General features: G+C 50.0%; 1 protein-coding gene across 7 annotated transcripts in view; it reads right to left on the bottom strand.

The window, feature by feature from the left end:
- Vps13d (vacuolar protein sorting 13 homolog D) overlaps positions 1-4,672 on the bottom strand; it is a 242,471-nt gene extending 237,799 nt beyond the window's left edge. For 6 of the 7 annotated variants that reach the window (XM_070037405.1, XM_070037408.1, XM_070037409.1 and 3 more), the window contains exons 1-2: positions 4,590-4,672; positions 579-748 (exon numbers count right to left, since the gene is read on the bottom strand). In XM_070037405.1, the coding sequence (XP_069893506.1) occupies positions 579-675 (97 nt within the window). In that variant the 5' untranslated portion in view covers positions 676-748; positions 4,590-4,672. Of the gene's footprint in view, positions 1-578; positions 749-3,467; positions 3,563-4,589 lie in introns of those variants that run through there. The other variant, XM_070037406.1, reaches the window with a different exon arrangement.
- Between the last annotated feature and the right edge of the window lie 7,423 nt (positions 4,673-12,095).

Raw genomic sequence — 12,095 nt, 5'->3', positions numbered from 1 at the left:
TGTGCCTAAAGCAAGAGTTTGAGGCCAGCCTTACCTATATAGCAAGTTTCACACCAGCCTAGATTATTTAGCAAAATTCTATCTAAGAGGAAAAAAAACACAAAAACAAAACCAAAAACAAACAAACAAAGCTGCAAGTAATATGAGTTGCCTTGTACTAACCATTACTGTCAGAGGGAAAACATATATTTAAGTAAACATATAAACATGAGTTCTCATTCTCAATATAACAAAACATACTTAGTAATAGAAATATCTTGTACCAAGTCATTATTTATCAAATAGAAATATATAGCTGGTCACTGGTGGCTCACACCTGTAATCCTAGCTACTAAGGAGGCTGAGATCAGAGGAACTCGGTTCAAAGCCAGCCCAGGCAGGAAAGTCTGTGAGACTCTTATCTCCAATTAACCACCAGAAAACTGGAAGTGGTGCTGTGGCTCAAGTGGTAGAGCTCTTGCCTTGAGCTGAAGAGCTCAGGGACAGGGCATAGGCCCAGAGTTCAAGCCCATGACCACAAAAAAAAAAAAAAAAAAAAAAAAAACGGAAAGAAAAAGAAAAGAAATATATGTACTCACCTTTGAGAAGGGCAACAGAAAGCTGGTCAGTGTTCAGGTTATTGACGTACTTCCCCAAATAGGTATTGAGAACCCAGGCTACAAGACCTTCCAACATGACTACTTCCTCAGGAAAAGGTGCTTAAGGTTCATGGATCATTCTTTATTTCTCTTTCCCATGGTCACAGAATCTAAATAAATAAATAAATGGGGGTGAGGTTAACAAAAAAAAACTAGAAGGCTTCCTAAAAGCTGACTTCCAGCTCTACCTGGCTGCAGGTAGATGCACGACCAGCCAGACTTAAAGGAGATAGGGAAGAAGCACTGTTAGATGCCCTGTCGTGGCATGGAGAGCCAAATTGAGAGAACTATGTTTTTCTGCAGCTGCAAGGAATAGTCTGCTAGAAATTCACTAAGGTACCTGCTATTGGAAACCAGTGTCTTTTCAAGGTGACTGCTCACTGAATGGCTGGCTTTTAGGTCTCACCTCAGGATTAGACTGCCTTGATCAGAAGTTCTCACAGGGAGCAGGGCACTGGTGGCTCACGCCTGTAACCCTAGCTATTCAGGAGGCTGAGATCTGAGGATCGAAGTTCAAAGCCAGACTGGGCAGAAAAGTCCTTAAGACTTTTATCTCCAATTAACTACCAGAAAACCGGAAGTGATGCTGTGGCTCAAGTGCTCACCTTGAGCCGTAGAGCTCAGGGACAGCACCCAGGCCCTCACAAACAACAACAAAAGTTCTCACAGGGGTAGGATTTGGCAATGGTAAAGACATTTTGATTACCATGACTTTGGAGGCTTCTATACTATCTTTTTTATTATTATTATTTTGTGTGTGCTGGTTCTGGGGCCTGAACTCAGAGGCCAGGCACCATCCCTGAGCTTTTTCACTCAAGGCTAGCACTCTACCATCTCCTCTTCCCGCTATTTTGGTGGTTAAATGGAAATAAGTCTCACAGACTTTTTTGTCCAAGCTGGCTTCTGCCTGCAAATCTTCAGATCTTACCCGAAATAGTTAGGATTACAGGTGTGAGCCACTGGCACCCAGAGCTTCTATGATATCTTGTTAGTAGAGACTTCCCAAGCAGCTATAACCATCCTACATAAGTAAGACAGCCCCCCTTCCAAATGATGTAGCCAGGGCTGGGAAGGTGGCTCAGTGGTAGAGCGCTTGCCTTGCATGCCTGAGGCCCTGGGTTCCATTCCTCAGCACCACATAAGCAAAAAGAAAAAAGCCGGAAGTGGTGCTGTGGCTCAAGTGGTAGAGCGCTAGCCTTGAGCTGAAGAGCTGAGGGACAGTGCCCAGGCCCAGAGTTCAGGCCCCACGACCTGACCAAAAAAAAAACAAAAACAAAAACAAATGATGTAGCCAAAGATCAACAGAACCAATGCTGGACCCTGACCAAGATGAAAGCAAAAATGCCCTAAGACACACAAAAGCAATTTATATTCTGCAACAATTCCTATTAAGGCTTGTCTTAGTTAAATTTTGCAAATGTATTCATTGGGATCATTAAAATCATAAATGGACCAGGTGCTGATGGCTCACACCTATAATTCTAACTACTCAGGAAGGTGAGATCCAGTGAATCTCGGTTTGAAACCAGCAAAAATAATCAGCAAAAAGCCAGGGTGGAGAAGCAACTTAAGTGGTAGAATTCCAGGCAAGCAAGCAAGCAAGCCAAGCATGTAGAAGTTACTGCCCCCTCCTCCCCCAAAAAAGCCATGTAAATGAGAAGGCAGTGCTTTATCTACTAACCTTAATGTCCTAGAACAGAGTTATTAGCACCTAGACATCAGACAATACTGACACAATGAGCCATTTTAATAATGACAAACATCAGAAACTATATGATTACATCAAAGCATACAAATTCAATATTCAATTGATACTTTTACCACAATTGCCAAAAATGTATTTAATCATTTTCTCCTTTCTTCCCCACCCCTAGACAATTTTTTTCAAACACAAACACATATCTAGCAATAACTCTGAAGCTTATCAAAATACTGATTAGCAACTAAGAGTCAATTTTACATCAAAGTTAGTACATTTGTGATACTTTAGCACATAACTGTATAAAGTTTTTGCTAAGGTTTTTGTCTAAGGTTACACAGATAGCTTTTAGTATTACAGAAGACTAATAGAAGAGAAACTGAGACACAGTATTTTCAATGTGTTCTCAGATCCCTCCCCTAGTAAACTCCAATAAGAACAGTAGATGTTAATCTTACTCCAAGCCACCCATGCTGGTCATCAGCCACCACACCAGACTTTCCAGATTGGTGATAGCATTTGTCCTGTTTGGAACCTAGCTTGTTTTCAGGATCCTTTCCTAGGACTTTGCTCCACCTCTAGTGATTCATCTGAGTGCCAGAGGATATACTCATCCCAAGAGAACAGTGGTCACCCAGGAAAAGACCCAAAGCAGAGTAAGTTAACTCAATCTCTAGAAAAGACTTGACATTTGTCAGTAGCATTGTGCATTTTCTGGCAAGATGAAATTTTTGGTCAACAATAAGTTATTATTTTTTAAGTATTTGGTAAATTACTTGCCTAATTTTTTTTTCCAAAGGAATCTGCAAGTGATCCCTGAGTTACTTGGTTAAAGTGGTTAGAAGAACAAATTACAGTCCTTTAACACAATCTGAGTAAAAGGAACATTTCTCCATTGTAATTTTAGCCAGGTAAATCCATGAGTGACTTAGTAGCCCAAGTTCACTCTGTGAGCTCCACACACACACAAACACGTGGGCAAAGAGCCAGAGTTAGAGTACTCTTTTATTTTTGTTGTACTTCTGTTAATTTCAGCCCTAAATGCCAGCTCTCCCTCAAGTGCCAACTACAAACGCTCTCCCAGTCAAGGGACAACACTGTCATTTTGTCCACACGCTTTGGGGACCTACCATGCTTAGTCCTGGAAGGGAAAAGAATGCAAAGTACAGATCCAAAAGACAGGGACGATTAGCCCAAGTGAGTCAATCGAGGCCCAAAGCAGGAAGCGTCCACGAGCGTGGCTGAGCGTCTAGACCCGGCTGGAGGCCTTGTTTCAAGGATTCCCTGAAGGAGTCCGGTTTCAGGAAGGGCTGCCAGACTGGCCAGGATCCCGGTACGCTGACACCCGGGGGCCACCGGGGCTTCTAGGCAGCCGCCTGGCACTACCACCCCACCCCCACCCCCGGGGACAGGTGACACGGGGAGGGGGGGTCAGCAGGGCTCAGCCCACGGGCGGGCCCACGGGCGGCCGTGACCTTGGGCCAGGCCCCGCCCCGCCCCGCCCCGCCCCGCCCCGGGGACCGTCAGACCCGAGCACCCGGGAGTTCCTCGGGGGCGGCCGGGGCTGAGCGCCGCGGACCGATGGCCGGAGGCTCGCAGGCTGGGGAGGGACGGGGGGCCGGGGGGCCGGGGGACCGGGGGACCGGGGGACTGGTGAACCCTCCAACTGGGCTGTCGGGAAGGAAAAGGAAACAACGAAAACGAGTTCCCCTCGCTTCCCAGCGCGCTCTCGGCTCAGCCCCCCAAGACTCGTTCGCCGCAGTGGGCAGGGACCCCCCCTTCCCAGACCGGGCCCGGGGTGGGGGGTGCCGGGACTGAGGGGCCCGGCAGGCCCGGAGCCTCGCGTCCCCCACGCCCCCCGAGGCGGCGCCGGGGGCTGGCGACAGACGGCCCGACACCCACGCTGGGGCGCGGGCGGCGGGGCGCGGGCGGCGGGGCGCGGGCGGCGGGGCGCGGGCGGCGGGGCGCGGGCGCTGAGCCCCGGGCTCCGGCGGGGACCGGGACCGACGCCCCGGGCGCGGGGGGCTCGGGCGGCCCGGAGCCGGCGCCCGGCGCGCCCGCGGAGACCCGGGCTCGGGCGTCCCCGCGCGGGCGGCGGCCGGGCCGTGGGGTCGCCCGCCCCCCCCCCCCGGGCTGCCCGGACGCCGGGGTCCCGGCCCCGCCGCGCCGCCCTCCCTGAGGTGGACGCGGCCCCCGCCGGCCGGGGCAGAGCCGCGGCGACCCCCGGCCCCGCCCGACCGCCCGGCTCCTACCTGTGGGTGTCCCGGCCGCTCGGCCCTGCCGGTCGGTGTCCCCGCCGCCCGCCCGCCGCCGCCGCCGCCCGCCCCGGCCCGGCACTGCGCGGCGCTTCCTCTCCGCCGCTCCTCAATGGCGCAGGCCGGAGCGCTCGACTCGACCAATCGAGCGGCGACGCGCGGGCGCCGAGGCAGCCGAGCGCCGAGTCATCGATGAAGCGCCCCCTGGCGCCGGGCTCCGGCCCTACAGGGCCGGGTGTGTCAGGCCCGAAGCTCGAACCACACTAAACCAGCGGCAAAAATGCCAAAGCAGCTGGGGAAACTGAGCCCCAAGAGAGGCCAGGGCCACTAAAGGATCCGGCTAAGACCGAGTTAGAACCCAGGATTCTTCCTGCAACAGCGCCCTGCCATCCACCCACCGGAAAGGCGATCCGTAATTCCACTGAGCCTGTATCTGGTTGACATGGTTTTCCCCTAGTCTTCCACTGAAACCTTTATCAGTCATCTGGGCGCCCATTTCGCATCCCTATTATCCTAGCTACTCAGGATCAGAGGATCCCGATGCGAAACCAGCCCAGCAGCAAAGTCCATAAGACTCAAGTCCATTACCACCATTACCCAGCTGTGGCTCAAGTGGTAGAGCACTAGCCTTGAGGGGAATATAAAACTCAGAGACAGCGCTGAGGTCAGATTCAAGCCCCAGGATTAGCACCAAAAACAAACAAACAAGCTCCTCAGGAGGGTGAAGCATGATTACAAGTTCAAGGCCTGTCTGGGTTTAACACCACCAACAACTGAATAACAAGCCTTCCTACCAAGCCGCACCAGGGTCCGGCTGGATTTGGTCTCTCCTCTTTCCCATGCCCACTCCCACTCAGCTTCAGTTCCTGTCTCAGGCACTTTGCATTTGCCTTTTTCTTTACTGAGGATGCTATTCCCCTAGATAAGCACTGTCCAGTAAAAATGCGAATCTCCCTGCATTGCATAGGAACACAGGTTTTGTTTTATTGTTCCATTAAGTTTTGGGGACTGGGTCTCATAGCCCAAGCTCACCTCAAATCTAACACTTGGGATCCTTCTATTTCAGCCTCTTGAGTGCTGGAATTACAAGCATGCACCACCATGACTGTTTTTACATAGATAATTTTCCATTTACTAGATGGTACATTAAAAGCAAGAAGTAGTTGGGAGATGTAACTTAGTGGTAGAGCCCTCACCTAAGTATATGCTAGGCCCTTTACCAAGGAAAGAGACTGTGCCTTCTATGGTGGTAGCTGCCCCAGAGAAGAGCAATCCCAAGATAAAGGGGGCTGGAGGCTGATTATTTACTGCCTTTACTACATGGGCCTAGTGTTGCTTAGGAAGGGAGCATGCTAAGCTGTGGAGAAGGGAAGGAGTGGACTAAGCTATGGGCAGGGACTCATTTTGCTAACAGAGACAAGACAGACAAGGGAAAGAAAAGATAACATTAATTTTACAATACTATTTAATCCCAAAATATGATTGGAACATAGAACCATCAGAAGAAAAAAAGTTTATTTGTTGTGTTTTCAGTTCTAAGGATCAAATCCAGGGTCGTATGCATGCTAGGGAGACACTCTACTTCTTGAGCTATACTCTCGCTCTTTTGCGGTTTTTGTTCATTTCTTTGTTCATTTTGGTTTTGAGAGGCTTGCAAACCAGCTTTGTTTGCCTAGGCTGGCTTTGAACTCATGATCCTTCTGCCTCCTGAGTAGATGGAATGGGAAGTAGGCACCACCAGGCTCAGCAGAAAAAAAGGGATAAAGTCGGATTCTTGTTTTGGTTTTTGTTGTGAGGCTTGGACTCGGGGCCTGGGGACTGTCTCTGAGCTCTTTTTTGCTCAAGGCTAGTACTCTACCCCTTTGAGCCAATGGGCCATTTCCAGTTTTCTGGTACTTAATTGGAGATAAGAGTCTCAAGGACTTGCTTGCTTGAGCTGGCTTTGAACCTCAATTCTCAGATCTCATCCTCCTGAGTAGCTAGGAGTGAGCCACCAGTGCCTGGCTAGGATTGTTTTATAATACAGTTTTAAAATCCAGGAATAGCTTACACTTAGGGCTCATCTCAGAACTAACGAGCCACATTTCCAGGATTTAACCCCCACATGACAAGGCTGCAGTACAGCTCTGCAGTCATTTTCCAGCAGATGCTCGGCTTCATGGGGGACTTTATCCCATCGCAAGGTCATAAACGTGGTTGTATTTTCTTTATAGAACCAAATGCTGCCTGCAATGATCATACATATTTGTTTACACATACAACATTGTCTTGCCCTCCCGAGAGTTCCTCAAAAAGCGTAAATGTTTCTTCAATACCTCATCATTGCCTAGCACACAAAAGACTCAATCAATGAGTTAGGATCAATGAATGAATGAACACGTGCACACTCTGCTCTTGCAGAATTCCAGGAAGAGCAAGAACACCTCATGAGGCTCATAGAAAGTCAGAAGACACAAGAAGCAAGATGGACTAGGAGTCATGGATCTGCTATAATTATCCACCCTCATAACGCTGAGCTGATGAAGGAGTTGGTGGGCTGGCCTGCTCCTGGATTCCTGGGACGTGGGCTCCACCTCTTAGGAGCTCAAAGCCAGGTATTCTAGGAGCCACGCTATAGCAACATTTGGCCTCTTCCTGTGGACAGCAGAGGCAAGCCATCCCTCAGAGCCAAATTCCAGATTATTCAGCATAAATATGTAGCTATACCCAGGAACAGCGTAGAAATGCAAAGTGAGAGCTGAGGACATATCTTAATTGTAGAGTTCTTATTTATTTTTTTTTTGTCTTTTCTTTTTTGGTACTGGGGATCGAACCTAGGACGTTGCACTTGCTAGGCAAGCGCTTTGCCACTGAGCTACATCCCAGCCCGTAGAGTTCTTATTTGGTGTGGACAGTTTGATCCAAGGAACTACCAAAAAAAAAAAAAAAAAAAAAGCTAATGTAACCAGGTATAGTGGCTGCCTGACTCCTCTATAGTCCCAGAAACTTAGGAGGCTAAGGTAGGAGGATCACTTGAGTCCAGGAGGCTAAGCCCAGCCTGGACAACATAAGAATGACCCCCCCTCCCCCCCCAAAAAAAAAGAGTCTCATGGGGCTGGGAAGGTGGCTCAGTGGTAGAGCACTTGCCTTGCATGCATGAGGCCCTGGGTTCGATTCCTCAGCACCACATAAGCAAACAGAAAAAAAAAAAGCCGGAAGTGGCACTGTGGCTCAAGTGGTAGAGCGCTAGCCTTGAGCTGAAGAGCTGAGGGACAGCGCCCAGGCCCAGAGTTCAGGCCCCATCACCGGACCCAAAAAAAAAAAAAGAATGACCCCCCACCCCCATCTTGAAATTAGAATTCAGGCACTGGTAGCTCATGCCTGTAATCATAGCTACTCAAAAGGCTGAGATCTGAGGACTGAAGTCGAGAGCCAGCCCAGACAAAATAGTTCATAAGACTCTATCCCCAAGTGATCAGCAAAATGTCAGACTGGAGGAATGGCTCAAGTGGTAGAGCACCAGCTGTGAGAAAACAGCTGAGCCACTCAGCCATCCCCATATATGAGTTGTGATATGAGCATATGTTTAAGTTTGGGGGGGAGAGCACGGTTGGTTAGTACTTAGATGTTTAGGAAACAAAACACAAAGACCTATTGACTGAATATTCTTTATCTTGTTTGGTTGTTTTTGTGCCAGTACTGGGGCTTGATCTCAGAACTTTATGCTTTCACTCAACTTTTTGCTCATAGCAACCATGTGATTTTGGAGGATTGAAACAAGGGTGCTGGATGTGCGTGTGTCTGTATGTATGCAGGTACTGAGGCTTGAACTCAGGGCCTGAGGGTTAGCTCTGAACTTTATCTTCTCAAGGCTGGCACTCTACCACTTGAGCCACACCTCCACCTCCAGCTTTTTGGTAAGTCATTGGAGATAAGAGACTTACAGACTTTCCTGCCCAGCCTGGCTAGGTATTGTGATGTTCAAATCTGTAGAATTACAGGCATGAGCCACCAGTGCCCAACCTTAACCATGTTTAAACAGCCAACTATGAAGCCCAGATCCATAGCCTGGGAGCGGATGGCACTGTCACATGGAAAGAAAGACAAGGAGACAAAGAGCAGACCCCACCCAGCTCAGGGGCAGTGTCTCCCAGGTGGAGATCCTGGGTGGGGGGCTGCTCTGTGTTCACACAGCTTCTGAAGTTTCATTGGCTTTCTCATGAATGTCTGAAGCACTGGCGATCACAAGCCTCTGGTAGCCACCAGCTTAGATAAGCTCCAGTATCACTCTCAGCCAGGCCGGATTCTGTCCTCCTCTACAGTGCCTGGCCTGTGGGGAAGAGTGAGATGACATCACTCCGTTTTCCCAGCTCTTAAGCCAGGCCCTGTCCAGGGCCCTTCGCATGCTCCTGAGGCTCCTCTCCCCAGCCCAGGTCCTTCCCACCACTGTCCTGCCCCCTTCGCGGAGATGGCTGGTTGCTTGCAAGGTAGCAGCACCCATTCCTCTGTCCCTTCTCCTTGCTCTGCATCTCCTCTAAGCATTAAACACCCTGCCCAACCCCACCCCCCCACCCACAGCTTGGCTTGTATTTCTCTACACTGCCCCTCCTGGCAAGTGACTTGGGAGGCAGAAACAGGAGGATCAAAGTTCAAGGCCAGCCCCAGAAAAGTTAGTGAGACTCTATCTACTTCAAAAACAAGTCAGGTCCTGTAATCCAAGTTACTCAGGAGGCCGAGATCTGAGAATCACAGTGCAAAGCCTGCCAGAGCAGGAAAGTCCATGATATTCTTATCCCCAATAAACTACTAAAAAAAAATACTGGATTTGGAGCAGTGGCTAGCATGCTAGCCTTGAGCAAAAAAGTCAGGGACAGCATCCAGGGCCTGAGTTCAAGCCCCAGGACTGGCACAAGCACAGGTGTATGCACATGTGCATGCACACGCACACACACACACACACAAACCAAGTTAGACACAGCAGTGCATGCATGTAATCTCAGCACTCAATAGGTGGAGGTAGGAAGATCTGACTCTGTGAGTTGCTCAGGCAAAAGAATTAGGTCTTATTTGAAAAACAACTTTTTGTTGTTGGTTGTGGGTCTTGAACTCTGGGCCTGGGCACTGTCCCTCAGCTCTTCAGCTCAAGGCTAGCGCTCTACCACTTGAGCCACAGAGCCACTTGCAGCTTTTTCTGCTTATGTGGTGCTGAGGAATGGAACCCAGGGCCTCATGCATGCAAGGCAAGCACTCTACCACTGAGCCACCTTCCCAGCCCCAATTTTTTTTTTTTTATAGCAGCCCGTGGGAAGTAAGACAGCAGGAGAGGCAGGGTGAGCTGTCTCTGACCCATAGCACTCTCAAGGAACTCTCATTGAATGATTCCGAAATTAGAGCTAATGTAGTTGGCTTCTTCTATCCTGCCTCGCTCAGGACACAGAGGCCCAGCTGGCTTTCACCGGAGTGCGAGAGTGGTAAGCCGGGAGATAATGGAATGATTTGGCAAGATGTGGGGGGGGGGGGGGGGAGAGGGAGCTGAGGGTCACCAGAGCCATCCAGCTGCAGGTCCCAGGGAAGCAGGAAGACCGGAAGCAGCAGGGCTGGGAGACAGTGAGATGCTTCACACTTCTGTTAGGGTCTACTTCTCAGGAATGTCTGAAGATCACATCCCACGGGCAAACCCACCTGCTGCCAGTGTGCGTGGACGGTTTCCCTGGACCCCAGCCAATGGGCTCCCGTCCATTCCTTCCTGACCTTTTATGTTCCGTGATCAGCGCTTTTCACAGGACAGCTGAGTCCTTGGGACAGAAATTCTCACAAACCACCGTAGCTTTTGTTTAGACAAAGCGTTTTTATATTTTTTTCATGTAGAACTCAAGAGCCTTGCACAGGCCAGGCAAAGCTCTGCCACTTGAGACACACACACACAGCCTCCTTTTACCCTGGGTATTTATTTTCAAGGTAGGGTCTCACTTTATGCCTGGGCTGGCCAGGACTGCTATCCTCCTCTTTGCGCTTCCCTACGTTGCTGCATGTTGACAGGCATACTCCGCCACACCCAGTCATTGCTTGAGATGGGGTGTGTCCTGAACTATTTATTAACAACTGGGCTGTGAAACCCTGATCTGCTAAGTAGCTAAGATTATAAGCTTGAGCCACCGTGGACAGCTCAGAAGTTTTATAGAAGGTCTGGTGGAGTCGGGGTGAGGACAGGAAGTCCAGGAACCAAGAGGCTGAGTGTTGTCCTCCACACAGCTATTAAGGTCATCCAGAACCATGGTGGTCATGTGGAGGGAGTAGTAGTGAGCAGAGAAAAAGGCAAATGTCAGCTGAACAAGGATGGCAGCCAAGCCTTTAAACTCGGAACTCCAGTTAGGACCTTATCCTGCTTTTGTGGAGAGTTGGAGGCCCGGGAAGAGGCATTTCCCCCCGACTTTTTCTTTCTTAGTGCCCTTCCCTATGGTTCCTAAAAGCTAACGCTGACACCACAGATTGCACAGCAACCATCACAGAATGAGATGTCTGTCCTTCCACTGAAGGGCCAAGAAGGAAAAACAGTGAAGAGAAAAGAAAGTTCCGCAGGCCTCTGGGTGGAGCCTCTAGGGAGTGCAAGGCTTGACTGGGGCTGGGTGCGCATCTCGCTGCTGTGAGCCCGCGTCCCTCTTCCTGGCAAAATACTCTAGAACACTGCTGGGCACTGATGGTTCACGCTTGCAATCCTAGCTACTCAGGACGCTGACACCTGAGAATCACACTTCAAATCCAGTCCAGACAAACCTGAGAGGCCACATATCTGGGAGAGTTAGCTCCAATAAACTTTGCTGTTCAGTAATGATGATAATAACCTCTGTCAGCTGGGCTGGGAAGGTGGCTCAGTGGTAGAGTGGTTGCTTTGCATGCATGAGGCCCTGGGTTCGATTCCTCAGCACCATATAAACAGAAAAAGCTGCAAGTGGTACTGTGGCTCAAGTGGTAGAGCACTAGCCTTGAGCTGAAGAGCTGAGGGACAGCGCCCAGGCCCAGAGTTCAGGCCCACAACCGGACCCTCCCCCAAAAAAGAAAAAAAGAAAAAGAAAAAAGCTAAGGGACAGAGTTCAGGCTCCGAGTACAAGCTTGCCCCAATACTGTTAACACACACACACACACACATACACACACACACACACACACACACGTTGGGCATGATGGCACAAACCTGTAATTCCAGCAGTGTGGAGGCTGAGGCAAGAGGACTGAGAGCTTAAGGCTAGCTCGGGACACATCATGAGTTCAAGATCAGAGTAGACTACATATGAGACCCTGTGCCAAACAAACAAATCCAAAGACCTTTGTCTCCAACCACCTCTCTATCCTTTGTCCTGGAAAACTGCTCATTCTTCAGGAACACATGGGAAGTCTCTAGAACCCTGCCCTGCTGCCTCCCTGCCTCCTCTGTGCTCCCGGAGCCCTCCAGGACTGGAGCTAATGGGCACTGCTGTCCACTTGGGACCTCCTGGAGGCAGAGCCTTGCTCTCCAGAGGAGAGGCT

The sequence above is a fragment of the Dipodomys merriami genome, unplaced genomic scaffold (genome assembly GCF_024711535.1).
Source record: "Dipodomys merriami isolate MVZ:Mamm:240054 unplaced genomic scaffold, mDipMer1.0.p SCAF_28, whole genome shotgun sequence".
Lineage (NCBI taxonomy): Eukaryota > Metazoa > Chordata > Mammalia > Rodentia > Heteromyidae > Dipodomys > Dipodomys merriami.
The sequence above is the reverse complement of the archived record's forward strand: the minus strand, read 5'-3'. Positions and strand labels throughout refer to the sequence as shown.